General features: G+C 27.1%; 1 protein-coding gene across 2 annotated transcripts; it reads right to left on the bottom strand.

Moving 5' to 3' along the window:
* Window positions 1–498: 498 nt before the first annotated feature.
* On the bottom strand, window positions 499–1,943 carry LOC109606274 (uncharacterized). Of its 2 annotated transcripts, none has more exons than XM_020022837.2 (4): window positions 1,795–1,943; window positions 1,713–1,742; window positions 1,451–1,654; window positions 499–827 (listed from the first exon to the last, which is right to left on the bottom strand). In XM_020022837.2, the coding sequence occupies exons 1-4, from the start codon at window positions 1,853–1,855 to the stop codon at window positions 532–534; spliced, it is 591 nt and encodes a 196-aa protein (XP_019878396.2). In that variant the 5' UTR covers window positions 1,856–1,943; the 3' UTR covers window positions 499–531. The 2 variants fall into 2 exon arrangements, with proteins under 2 accessions (XP_019878396.2, XP_019878397.2); XM_020022838.2 differs by having other exon boundaries at window positions 1,804–1,941.
* Window positions 1,944–14,753: the final 12,810 nt, after the last annotated feature.

Raw genomic sequence — 14,753 nt, 5'->3', positions numbered from 1 at the left:
CATCCTGCGAGTATGGAGACAACAGAGTTCCTCGCAATTATCTGGTGAAAGTTCATTATTACAAGTACAAATAAAAATAAAGTGTTTTAATAATTTATGACATTCCATTTGACAAGCTCTAATCATCAATTAAGTTCAATTCTTCGTTTTTAACTTCAGTGGATCAAACTGGGTATGGTCGTGTAAAGATTTTGGACTTCCTTGAGGGTTGCCCACTCATTATCGTGTCTTTGATAATGATAATTATTATTGGTTGAATCATTGCATAAGTAATGCAAAACCTAATTGATTTCTGAATAAACTACTTCGTGTTAATAGATGTCAAGTTTATTAATTGTCTACATTGGAATTATATAATTACCACAATCAGTGCCTTACACAATTTTCTTGATAACTTGTCCTCACTGTAATTAATATGTCCTTGATTAGTAATCAATAAAGACTGAGAATACAATACTTCTCCTTCAATGTCTCTGATTTCCAAAATATTTTAAAAAATATAAGACGATTCTTTATTTTTTTAAAATCTCATTACAAATATTTTATAATATTTTTTAAAATTGTTTTCAATATTTTTCTATATTCATAAAATTCTTCTCCAATATTTATGTGGAAGATTTCGAGTAATTTCTTCAATACATCTATTATTTTATTTATATCTGGTACAACATTAATAGATGGAGACTGACCAATATTTATTTGGAAGATTTCGAGCAATTCTTTGGTTATATCTACTATTTTATTTATATCTGACGTCTGAACAGGTGAACCTGTAAGGGTATTTACGAGGTTGAGGATGAGGGGAAGTTTTTTTTTCAAAGTATTATCTAAAATAACAACGATGTTAATAAGTAGAAAACTTATGAGATTAATTAGTTGCTGAAAAGTTTGTACAAATTTCTATAACATATTACAAAGGTGGAACAAAAGACACAGCAAACCAAACGTAATGACAACGACGTCACTTTAGTCAGTTTCATCTAGACTTAACTCTCATCATCATCTTAAGAGATTTATTGACCTCCATTACAGGAACTGTTGTACTAACAGCAATAATGGACCTCTTGGAGAGCTATCTAAGAAAGTTTATAATCTAAATCGATAATAAAGTCCTCTACTAACAGGATGGTTTACCAGTGGGTTCAATCAATGTGCATCGCACCCCTAAATTTTGTTGTTAACTGTTGGCATATTCCAAAATTAAAATTACAGGGGCAAGGTGTTCAGAAGAAAGTCTTCTTTGAGTCATTTTGGCGTCCTAAACAACAGATAAATTAATAAAAACCGAATAAAATGTACTGAATGTCCAATTCCTTTTAAATATATAAAAATATAAAATAAATATAATAAACTGACCATTTAGAGTAGCAAATATTTTAGTTAAAATTATTATGACCACACGTGTTAAGAATTTGTTCAAACATTTCAGCAAATACTAAGAAGAATATACCATTTCCAGATTTAGATCCATATTTTTCATTACCAGAAATGTCATTATTCATTAAAAACGTCATTACATCCCCATCATTGGTACTTGTTGTCAGAGGACTTAGAAATGTTACATGATCATCTGAGGAAATATCTTCCTCACTACTACTTCCTACTTCCACATCGTTTTTAATTACATAGGAAATAGCCTTGATTATGTCGGGATCTAAACAAAATGTTAATTTAGAATAAATAAAAAATATATATTTTGTAAATTTATTTACCAATGGGACGTCTTTTTGGCCGAAGTGAACCTACAAAATAATACACTCAAAATCATGGTTATTTTACTGTTAGTGAAATTACCATATTCACCTGCAAATCCTGAAACGATACAAAAAGTGAGAAGGACAATAAAAGTTTTCATGTTTTCATTAAATTTTGTATGTTGATTTATATTAAACTGATTTAACACTTTTTGAACAAATAGTAAATGTGACCTTCCTGATAAGAAATATGTGTTCACTTTTTATTTATTTCTAAATTTAATTTGATTTTAGGTGTACGTTTTATGGCAAAACATTAAATTTGTATTTTTTGTTATTGAATAACGTATTAAAGTTAGTTTTTTATTTATATTAATGAATAATATTTTACAATTTATTACTATTCTATTGATTCTTACTTATGGCATTTGTTCCTTGCAGTAAACGTGTCTGGTGGTCAAAAAATTACTTTTTTCCAAATACAAAAACTATTATTCGATGAAAATAATAATAATATTATCAATTGTTCATAAATATATATATATATATATATATATATATATATATATATATATATATATATATATATTATAATTCTTGTTCATTGTATAGGTACAGAGTGGCAACAGAAAAATATAAAGATGATGAAAAAACGAATATTTCTTCAAAAAAAAAAAAAAATAAAAAAAAATTAATATTTTAGTGATGAAGAAGAAAGTGATTAAATATAAATATATACTGAGTGATTATACTATATCAAAATGTTCTTTGTATTTACTCCTTTGTTGTTAAATAACTGATTGATAATGGTTATGATTCACAACACTCGGTTACGCCTTTTGTTTTATAAGAACTGTACAAAATGTAATCCACCATTAACTACACAAAGATCCACCTTTTTTTCATCTTTTCAAACGCACATTGTAATTGTTGTTCATTGTGTAAACGACATTTGTAATTGTATCTTTTTATTCTGAGATTGGTGTGTAATCAATTCCCATAAATTGAATTCTTTAAATGCCCAAATTAAAAATAGTCCAAAGTACTTAAATCTGAAGATCTTAGTGGTCAAATTCCTCTATTAATTAGTTGACATTCATAATATTCTTCTATTCAATATGTTATATTGTTCTTACAGCAGGAACATAATCATGTTGAAAATATCTCTGTTGCAATTCATCATGGGGAAGTTGATCTACAAAAATTTGTCATGTTTTGATATCATTCAGCATTTAGCATATCATTGAAAAATAAAACAAGTCCATTTATCTGTCTTCTTGACGTTGCTAAATAAAGATCAATTTTTATGGTATCAGATGTCTCTTGAAGAACGTGTAAATTAACAGCACTTCAAATACTTAATTAACATATCCACTTAAGTGAAATCATGCCTCATCTTAATCTTAAATCCAACATACAGTGGTGTCCAAAGAAAAAGCATACATTACTATCCTATCGTTAATTAGGAAAGGCACACCTCCAATTAAATAGAACAATATATTGTATTTAAAATAATTGCACTTTATTCTTTCTACCATTATTCGTTTTGTACCTGAATCAAAATAATTTCTACTTAAATTAAATCGTAAACAAATTAATTGCGAAAATTGGTGACATAACTTTAAACAAAATTATTAATATTCTGTTGGGTACCGTTTGTTACTTATAAACGATGAGATAAATATTCAATGAAATAGACTCTTTAATTAGTAACCATTGATGGTTTTTTGTGTTTTAATTGGGACTACATGTTCCATAATTTTTCAATTGTGTTTAGATCCGGACTTTACGCTGGTCTCAATATTTTTATCTTTTGACGAACTTTGATTAACTCATTAATCATTATCATTCATATATATCCATGTAACTGGTACATTATCGTTGGCAAATGGTTCGATTACACCTCTCATGATGTCTCCTTATATGAAACAGTTCATTTTACTAATAATTTTCTGTAATAGTCCTATGCTATGCCAAAGAATGAAACCCCAACCAAAACTTCTATTCCACAATGTTTCAGTGTTTTAACGATGAACTTATTTTTACTGGATGATTTTATATTATTGAACATAGATTCATCACCCCAAAGTATCTTTGCCAAAGTTCTGGAGCATAATTAATGTATTTTTGTTCAAACTTATTGGCTTGTTCGAATATTCCTATTTGATTTCAATGATTTCTTTACTAAAATATATTCTTGGATGTTTTGTTCATTCAGTCGTCGCTTGATTGTTCTACTAGACACACTGATACTGTATGACTCGATTAATTCATTTTTTATTTAGTAATAATATATACAGTATGAAAAGTGTTTGATCCATCTCAATCTTGAGAGAGATACAGATGGACAGAGGCAGTCGGTTTCCCAGACAGAGTTCTATTGTTTCTGTCACACATGATGCATTTTTTTACATTCAGACGGGTCAATCCTTTTCCTATTGTATAAATAATAAATTTTATTTATGGCCCACTTTAAATAGACACAACAACAAATAGATATAAATAAATATATATATACAGTACGAAAAGAGTTTGGTCCATCTGAATTCTGAAAGAGACATCATGTACAATAGAGACTGCTAATGTAGAAACTTCCATTATTTGTGGCATAAAAGATAATTCGTTGTCAAATAAAACGCCAAGATCTTTACAGCAATCCTTCCTCACCAACACACATCCATTTATGTTGTATAAAAACTTGACTGGCAATTTATGTTTGGTGTAACTTACAATGAAGCATTTCTTTACATTTAGCTGGAGATTGTTACTCTGACACCATGCCACCAAAGTGTCAATATCACTGTATAGACTAAGGGCTTGTACAATACTGTCAACCTGATAATACAGCTTCAGATCATCAGCATAGGGTAGACTACAGCATAAAAACAAACTCAACAAGTCATTGATGAATAAAAGGAATAATAGGGGTTCCAGGTTATACCCCTGAGGTGCGCCAGAGGATGCAGTGTAAGTGTGTGATCTAAATTATGATTGGATATAGCCTCAATCAGCTTCTTCAATACTTCTCAGACTATATAAGCTGTGTCTTTTTGTCCATTATTTCCTGACAAATAGAATGTATTAAAAGAACGATTAGTTTTTGAGAAAAATAACTATCCTTTCCGTTCTTTCAGCATAATATTTACATGTTTTAACCTGCTGGGTCTTGAAATAATAATAATTGAATAGGCTATGGACAAAAAATGTTAAACTTAGGATATGAATATTATTTTACTGCAGGAAAAAATGAAATGACGTAATTACCATAAATACATTTTTATAAATTGTTTTGTAATTATTGTTAGGATTCTGTTTATGTTATTAAATACTATATTTATACACAATAATATTAATTATTAATATATTAAAGAAATTAATATTAAGAAACTCAAATTAATTGAGCTCATAAAATAATAATAAAATTAGTTTAAGAAATAAAATATTTATAATAAATTAACCATCATTAGACTTCAATAATACCATTTTATATCTGAAATCAATATTTATGTTTTATTAGTTACGCATTTGTTATCAAATAAAAATAAGTATAGTAGTAATTTACTATTACTACTTACGTATACATCAAGGTAGAGTGAAAACTATGAATATTAAAAGCCATTCACAAATCTTAAGTACGTTCATTTAGCATAACATTAATTGTGTTACACTAAACATTATTTTAGAAATTGTTAGACTGTACTGGATTCTCGGGAGTATTCTTAGAAGCTTCGCAGTTGCTAAATATGCTGCAGTATTTGTACTAACTATACAAGTGCCTATAATTATTAATCATATCATTCATATTCATCGGAAATTTGAATTAAATATTGTGATGAATGACATGTGTATGATTAGCCTTTTGGTACACGTAAGTATTTTAATGTAACAGGTCTTTGTTATTGATGTCGTCAGAGTGACTGTGATTTATTTGGTGGGCTAAGTGCTTGAAATTTAATGACAAAATTAAAACATGTTTTTTTTTTTAATTTTTGACAAATAAATATTGGGATAATATATAAACTGGTGACAATGAAATGGGTAACCATGTATAATAATGTAACAAGTGGTCTGAAAAGTAATCATCTTGACCACCAAAATGGGCTGCGAAAAAGATTATGATGACTTAGACTCCATTCATGCTCCACAAGAGCATCGATTTAAGGCCAATTGCTTTCCCATCCACCTTATTCGTCAGATTTAGCTCAATCGGACTATTATCTCTTCCCAAATCTCAAAAGATGGCTCATCAATAAAAAATTCAGCTCAAGGAGGAGTATTTTGCAGACCTACTGGAAAATTATTTTTTTAATTTTCGGACAGGATTAAGAAGTTGAAAACTCTCTGGAATGCTCGAAGGCAACAATATTGAATAATAAAATCAAATTCTGTAAAAAAAAAAAGATTTGTTCTATGGTAGCCTACGAACTTTTCAGCCCAACTGTTACACATTTTTTACACACTACAGTACGTTTCAATATTACAAAAAACTTCTATAGAAATACTTAAAAATTGAAATTTATCATAAATGTATTTCTTAATTCTTAACTATTGTAAGATTTGAGGAAGTAAAAGTTCAATAACAAAGATACAATAAATCGACCCTCTGCATATTATGATTTGTTATATTTCAGTTTGTTGTATGTGCGATGTGTCTTACAAACAAATTTTACGAAGCACAGTACGTCATCGTTAGAGAAGGGAAAAAAATTGATGATTTAATCAATTTTATAATAGAATATCAATATGTCCAACGAGTTGTTGTCTTTAGATTAATATTTTATATTAACATCCATTTTTTGGCTATTATTTTTCAATGTATTACTCTCAATGTGGAGTTTTATTCATTATCTTCACTGTACTTAAGTCTAGAAAATATCAGTTATCCAATGTACGTATGTTTCTTCTACTTGTTTAAACTAAGTTGGATAATTGCTACTTACGTTGCGTTGACTGATCCATTAATATTTTATTGTCTTTCTACTTATATATCAATGAAAATTGTTGTTTGTAAAAAAGTTTGTAAATTTATTAAAACCACCAAAAATAATAAGAGGCGTTGGTATTACATCCGACATTTGGTTAAAAAGCATCATGAAACAAAAGCGTAAGTAACTGGTAAGATTACACAACGAAATTAGATATTAAATTTATTTATTTCAGATTGGTGGAAACTTTACAAAATTTCATGCAGGTCAACATAATTACATATACGACTTCAGCAACATTCTTGGGTTTGGGAATATTGTCAAATATTATTTTCTATCAGGCAAGTACCATTTTCAGTCTAAAAAGTACAAGTGTGAATAAATATTTTTTTAGATTGTGGACCATATTTCGATAATTGAAACAATTTTCATTGGAATTTTATATGTTCACATAATATTGTGTTTTTCAAGTGGTGGACAACATGTTGAAGATGACGTCAGTATTGATATTAAATAGTATACAAAAAATGTTTAATTATATATTTCAGAGTGAAAAGCTCCAATATTACATTTATGATACAATGTGGGAAACAATGGATTATAAAAACAGAAAAGCTTTAGCTATAATCATAGGAAATACATCTAAACCAATAAGATTTTATTTTATGGAGGGATTGGCAATAAACAATCTACTTATAATGAAGGTAATTCGATTTTTTGGAAATTTAATTTCAAATTCTGATCGATATTAATTATAGATTTTCAAAACTGTATATACTGGTGTTATGATGGTGTTTAGCATAATGTGATGTGATCAGAAGAGTTTTAATTTGTACTATTTAATATAGTACATTCATGTACTGTACATCTACGTATACATTTTTGGGTTTATTCAAACACATTTAAAAACTTCGAAAGAGTGAAGACGCACAAATTAATTATGTGAAGTATGGCTGGCATTGTACACACGTATAATATTTTTGTGTACTTCTAAAATTTAAATTTTTGAAATTTGTACATGTATTTTCTCTTAATAAAGTTAAACTAACATCAAGTGTACTATATATTTTTTATATACATCTATATTATACATTAATACTCCGAACATCATACCTATACACCATTCAACAAAGGTACGTAATAATATACATTTAGGAGCGTGATAAGCACGTGAATGAATAACATGTTTATTTTTGGTCAGTTCGAAAAGGTTGGCCCGTGTTGATATCAATTTCATATCTAAATTTTCATTTTTCACCATTCCAGTTACATATTTAATAAATTTATTATTATTTACAATTACAGTAAATAATACCCATGATAATGTTCCTCTTTATGTATAGTTTTAAATTAATATTCATAAACTCAAATTAATCAATACACTAGAGGTCATAAAATAAGTAATGACCTGATTTTAAGAAATAAAATATTTATCAGCAATTAACAATATAATATTAATTTCCGATTACGAATACACCACAAATGATAAACTGATGACATTTTTTGTAAATAAGGAGACGTTTCATTTAATTAGTTAATTGTTTCAAAGCCGATATTGATTTTAGATCTTCAAATCTGTATTCTCTGGTGTCATGATGATGTTTAGCATAATGAGACATGTTCGGAAGGGTTTTACTATTCAATAATGTACAGTACCTTCATGTACGTACACAGTTTATGAGTTTATTTGAACATATTCGGAAATAACTTGGTTAACAGAGTTTTGACTGGCACGTACCATGAATATATGGTATATTATTTATATGTATTTCTAAAATTCAAAGTTTTGGAATGTTTGTATGTATTGTCTTTGGATAATAATATAACATCATACCTATACTCCATTCAACATAGGTACCGAATGACATAAATTTAGTTACAATGTTCCTCTTTATGTATAGTTTTAAATTAATATTCATAAACTCAAGTTAATCAATACACTAGAGGTCATAAAATAAGTAATAACATGATTTTAAGAAATAAATTATTTATCAGCAATTAACAATATAATATCAATTTCCGATTATGAATACACCACAAATGATAAACTGATGACATTTTTTTGTAAATAAGGAGACGTTTCAATTAATTTGTTAATTGTTTTAAAGCCGATATTAATTATAGATTTTCAAAACTGTATACTCTGGTGTCATGATGATGTTTAGCATAATGTGATATGTTCGGAAGAGTTTTACTATTCAATAATGTACAGTACCTTCATGTAGGTACACAGTTTACGAGTTTACTTGGACATATTCGGAAACAACTTGATTAAGTGAGTTTTAACTGGCACGTTCCATGAATATACAGTATAATATTTATATGTATTTCTAAAATTTGAAGTTTTTGAATGTGTGTATGTATTGTCTCTGGATAATATTAAACTACCATTAACTGTATCATTATATGTATGTTATAAATAACGCATCAAACATTTTATATATATACTCTATTCAAATTACGTACGGAGCAACACAAAATACGTGATCGTATGTAACTGATGGATAACATGTTTCATTCTGATCAGTTCGCATGGTTGGCCCATGTTGAAACCAATTTCATACTTAAATTTTTGCCAGGATGGCATTCAGGCACAAATAGTACCCATCATTCCAGTTACATATTTATTAATTTTATTATTATTTAAAATTACAGTAAATAATACCTATTATAACGTTCCTTTTTATCTACTTTTACATTAACATTGATAGACTCAAGTTAATCGATATCCTAGACCTCATAAAGAAAATAATAAAATAATTTTAAAATATTAAATAGTATACAAAAGATGTTTAATTTTATATTTTAGAGTGAAAAGCTTCAATATTATATTTATGATACAATGTGGGAAACAATGGATTACAAAAATAGGAAAGCCTTAGTTATAATTTTGGGAAATACATCTAAACCAATAAAGTTTTATTTTATGGAGGTATTGGCAATAAACAATATGCTTATAATGAAAGTAATTCAAGTTTTTGGAAATCTAATTTCAAATTATAACCGATATTAATTAAAGATTTTCAAAACTGTATATACTGGTGTCATGTTGGTATTTAGCTTAATGTGATATGTTCTGTATGGTTTTACCCCGACAATTTAATTAAGTGAGGTATGACTGGCATTGCATACACACATAATTACATATATAATTCAAAAATTTAAATTTGTGAAGTTTGTATGTGAATTGTCTCTAAAGTTAAACTATCATTAACTCTATCATTAAATAATATAACATCATACAGCATTATACCTATACTCCATTCATCATAGGTACCGAATAACAAAAATTTAGTTACAATGTGTCTTTTTATGTATAGTTTTAAATTAATATTCATAAACTCAAGTTAATCGATACACTAGAGGTCTTAAAATAAGTAATAAACTGATTTTAAGAAATAAAATATTTAACAGCAATTAACAATATAATATTAATTTCCGATTACGAATACACCACAAATGATAAACTGATGACATTTTTTGTAAATAAGGAGACGTTTCAATTAAGTAGTCTAATTGTTTTAAAGCAAATATTAATTAGAGATTTTCAAAACTATACTTTGGTGTCATGATGATGTTTAGCATAATGTTTGGAAGGGTTTTACTATTCAATAATGAACAGTACTTTCATGTAAGTACACATATTACATATTCGGAAATAACTTGATTAACAGAGTTTTGACTAGCACGTATCATGAATATATAGTATATTATTTATATATATTTCTAAAATTTAAAGTTTTGGAATGTTTGTATGTATTGTATCTGGATAATGTTAAACTATCATTAACTGTATCATTGTATGTATATTTTAAATAACGAATCAAACATCATATCTATACTCTATTCAAACTACATACGGAGCAGCACAAAATATGTGACCGTATGTATGGATAACATGACACTGACAACTTGATTAAGTGATATATTACTGGTACTGAGAGCACGTACCATGAATATACCCTATAATATTTTTATGTATTTCTAAAATTTAAATTTTTGTAACAACCATTAATTGTACCGTTATATATACACTAATACTCCATTCAACAAAAGTATGAAGTGACAAACAAATTACGTAGTGTGATAAGCATATGACCGCAGTTAACTGATCGATAGTATTGAATGATTGCCTACTTAATACTACTAGACTACCCACATTATTATTTAAAATTACAGTAAATAAACCAATTATAATGTTCCCTTTTATGTACTTTAACATTAATATTGATAAATTCAAGTTCATCGATACACTAGAGCCCATAAAATAAATATTAAAATAATTTTAAGAAATAAAATGTTATGTTGTTAGAAATTAACAATATATTATGACTTGTCTATTACGAATAAAAATAAAAAATAATAAAATTGATATTTTTTTTTAAATAAGAGGACATTTTAACTAATTACACAATTGCTTAACGTTCGTCATTAGAGTTCAACAATTATATTTTATATTTGAAATCAATATTAATTTTTTACTAGTTATGCATTTGTTATAATATGTATATCCTTTGAAACTAGTTCAGTAGTTTACTATTATTATTCATGTATGCTATAAGGTACAAGCAAAAAATATGTATATTAAAAGCAATTCACAAATTTTAAGTAAGATAATTTAGTAGAACAACAACTCATCTTATATTAAACATCGTTTTAGAGATTGTTAGATTGTACTGGATTGTGGGCAGCATTCTTAGAAGATTCGTAATTGCTAAACATGCTGCAGCATTTGTACTATCAATACAAGTACCAATAATTATTAATCATATCATTTATATTAATCGAAAATTTGACTTAAATATTATGATTAGGGACATGTGTATGATTAGCCTTTTGGTACACGTAAGTATTTTGATGTAATACATAGGTCCTTGTTATTGAGGAAGTTGTCAATACTATCAAAAGCTTTGAGGAAGTAAAAGGTCAATAGCAAAGACACGTTAAATTGACTCTTTTACTGCAAACTCTGCATAATGGGTATTGTTATATTTTAGTTTGTTGTATGTGCGATGTGTCTTAGAAATAAATTTTACGAAGCACAGTGCCTCGTCGATAATGAAAGGAAAAAAGTTGATGATACAATAAATTTTATAATAGAATATAAATATGTCCAACGAGTATTTATCCTTAGACTAATATTTTATTTTAACATTCATTTTTTGGCTATTCTTTTTCTCTATATTACTCTAAATATGGAATTTTATTCATTATCTTCACTGTACTTAAGTCTAGAAAACATCAGTTATCCAATGTACGTATGTTTCTTCTACATGTATAAACTAAGTTGGGTAATTGCTACTTACATTGCGTTGACTGATCCATTAATATTTTATTGTCTTTCTACTTACATATCAATGAAAATTGTTGTCTGTAAAAAAGTTTGTAAATTTATTAAAACCACCAAAAATAATAAGAGGCGTTGGTATTACATCCGACATTTGGTTAAAAAGCATCATGAAACAAAAGCGTAAGTAACTGGTAAGATTACACAACTAAATTAGAAATTAAATTTATTTATTTCAGATTAGTAGAAACTTTACAAAATTTCATGCAGGTCAACATAATTACATATACGACTTCAGCAACATTCTTGGGTTTGGGAATATTGTCAAATATTATTTTCTGTCAGGCGAGTACATTTTTAGTCTAAAAAGTACAAGAGTAAATAAATATTTTTTAGATTGTAGACCATATTTCGATAATTCAAACAATTTTCATTGCAATTTTGTATGTTCACATAATATTGTGCTTTTCAAGTGGTGGACAATATGTTGAAGATGACGTCAGTATTGACATTAAATAGTATACAAAAAATGTTTAATTTTATATTTCAGAGTGAAAAGCTCCAATATTATATTTATGATACAATGTGGGAGACAATGGATTACAAAAATAGGAAAGCTTTAGTTATAATTTTGGGAAATACATCTAAGCCAATCAAATTTTATTTTATGGAGGGATTGGCAATAAACAATCTACTTATAATGAAAGTAATTCAAATTTTTGGAAATTTAATTTCAAATTCTAACCGATATTAATTATAGATTTTCAAAACTGTATATACTGGTGTCATGTTAGTATTTAGCTTAATGTGATATGTTCTGTAGAGTTTTACTCCGACAATTTAATTAAGTGAGGTATAAATGGTACTGCATATACATATAAAATTTTTATATAATTCTAAAATTTAAATTTGTGAAGTTTGTATGTGTATTGTCTCTTAATATAGTTAAACTACCATCAACTGTATCATTAAATAATATAACATCATACCTATACTCCATTCAACATAGGTACCGAATGACATAAATTTAGTTACAATGTGTCTTTTTATGTATAGTTTTAAATTAATATTCATAAACTCGGGTTAATCGATACACTAGAGGTCATAAAATAAGTAATGACCTGATTTTAAGAAATAAAATATTTATCAGCAATTAACAATAAAATATTTATTTCCGATTACGAATACACTACAAATGTTAAACTGATGACATTTTTTTGTCAATAAGGAGACAATTCAATTAATTGGTTAATTGTTTCAAAGCCGATATTAATTATAGATTTTCAAAACTTTATACTTTGGTGTCATGATGATGTTTAGCATAATGAGACATGTTCGGAAGGGTTTTACTATTCAATAATGTACAGTACCTTCATGTACGTACACAGTTTATGAGTTTATTTGAACATATTCGGAAATAACTTGGTTAACAGAGTTTTGACTGGCACGTACCATGAATATATGGTATATTATTTATATGTATTTCTAAAATTTAAAGTTTTGGAATGTTTGTATGTATTGTCTTTGGATAATGTTAAACTAGCAATAACTGTATCATTGTATGTATATTACAAATAACACATCATACATTATATCTATACTCTATGCAAACTACTTATGGAGCAACATAAAATACGTGATCGTATGTAACTGACGAACAACATATTTTTTTTAGTCTAATTAATATCTAGCGTAACTAACTGGTAAAATTACACAATGAAATTACAAATTAAATTTATTTATTTCAAATTGGTGGAAACTTTACAAAATTTCATGCATGTTAACATAATTACATATACGACTTCAGCAACATTCTTGGGTTTGGGAATATTGTTAAATATTATTTACTATCAGGCGAGTATATTTTCAGTCTAAAAAGTACAAGAATAAATAAATATTTTTTAGATTGTAGACCATATTTCGATAATTAAAACAATTTTCGTTGGAATTTTGTATGTTCACATAATATTGTGCTTTTCAAGTGGTGGACAATATGTTGAAGATGACGTTAGTATTGATATTAAATAGTATACAATAAATGTTTAATTTTATATTTCAGAGTGAAAAGCACCAATATTGTATTTATGATACAATGTGAGAAACAATGGATTACAAAAATAGGAAAACTTTAGTTATAATTTTGGGAAATACATCTAAGCCAATAAAGTTTTATTTTATGGAGGGATTGGCAATAAACAATCTACTTATAATGAAAGTAATGCAATTTTTTGGAAATTTAATTTCAAATTTTAACCCATAAGTACAGATTTTCAAAACTGTATATAATGGTGTCATGTTGGTATTTAGCTTAATGTGATATGTTTTGTAGGGTTTTACTCCGACAATTTAATTATGTGAGGTAAGACTGGTACTGCATACACGTTTAAATTTTTTCACATAATTCTAAAATTTAAACTTGTGAATTTACCCATTAACTGTGTCATTAAATAATATCACATCGTACAGCATTATATCTATACTCCATTCAACATAGGTACCGAATAACATAAATTTAGTTACAATGTGTCTTTTTATGTATAGTTTTAAATTAATATTCATAAACTCAAGTTAATCGATACACTAGAGGTCATAAAATAAGTAATGACCTGATTTTAAGAAATAAAATATTTATCAGCAATTAACAATATAATATTAATTTCCGATTACGAATACACCACAAATGATAAACTGATGACATTTTTTGTAAATAAGGAGACGTTTCAATTAAGTAGTCTAATTGTTTTAAAGCAAATATTAATTAGAGATTTTCAAAACTATACTTTGGTGTCATGATGATGTTTAGCATAATGTTTGGAAGGGTTTTACTATTCAATAATGAACAGTACT

The sequence above is a fragment of the Aethina tumida genome, chromosome 6, assembly GCF_024364675.1.
Source record: "Aethina tumida isolate Nest 87 chromosome 6, icAetTumi1.1, whole genome shotgun sequence".
NCBI lineage: Eukaryota > Metazoa > Arthropoda > Insecta > Coleoptera > Nitidulidae > Aethina > Aethina tumida.
The sequence above is the reverse complement of the archived record's forward strand: the minus strand, read 5'-3'. Positions and strand labels throughout refer to the sequence as shown.

Excerpts from the sequence above, each read along its gene's own strand:
- LOC109606274 (XM_020022837.2), bottom strand. The coding sequence starts at position 1,855 with ATGAAAACTTTTATTGTCCTTCTCACTTTTTGTATCGTTTCAGGATTT. Across the intron at positions 1,655-1,712 it reads GCCAAAAAGACGTCCCATTG|ATCCCGACATAATCAAGGCT; the intron begins GTAAATAAATTT and ends CATTTTGTTTAG. Across the intron at positions 828-1,450 it reads TGGATCTAAATCTGGAAATG|ATAATACTTTGAAAAAAAAA; the intron begins GTATATTCTTCT and ends TTGTTATTTTAG.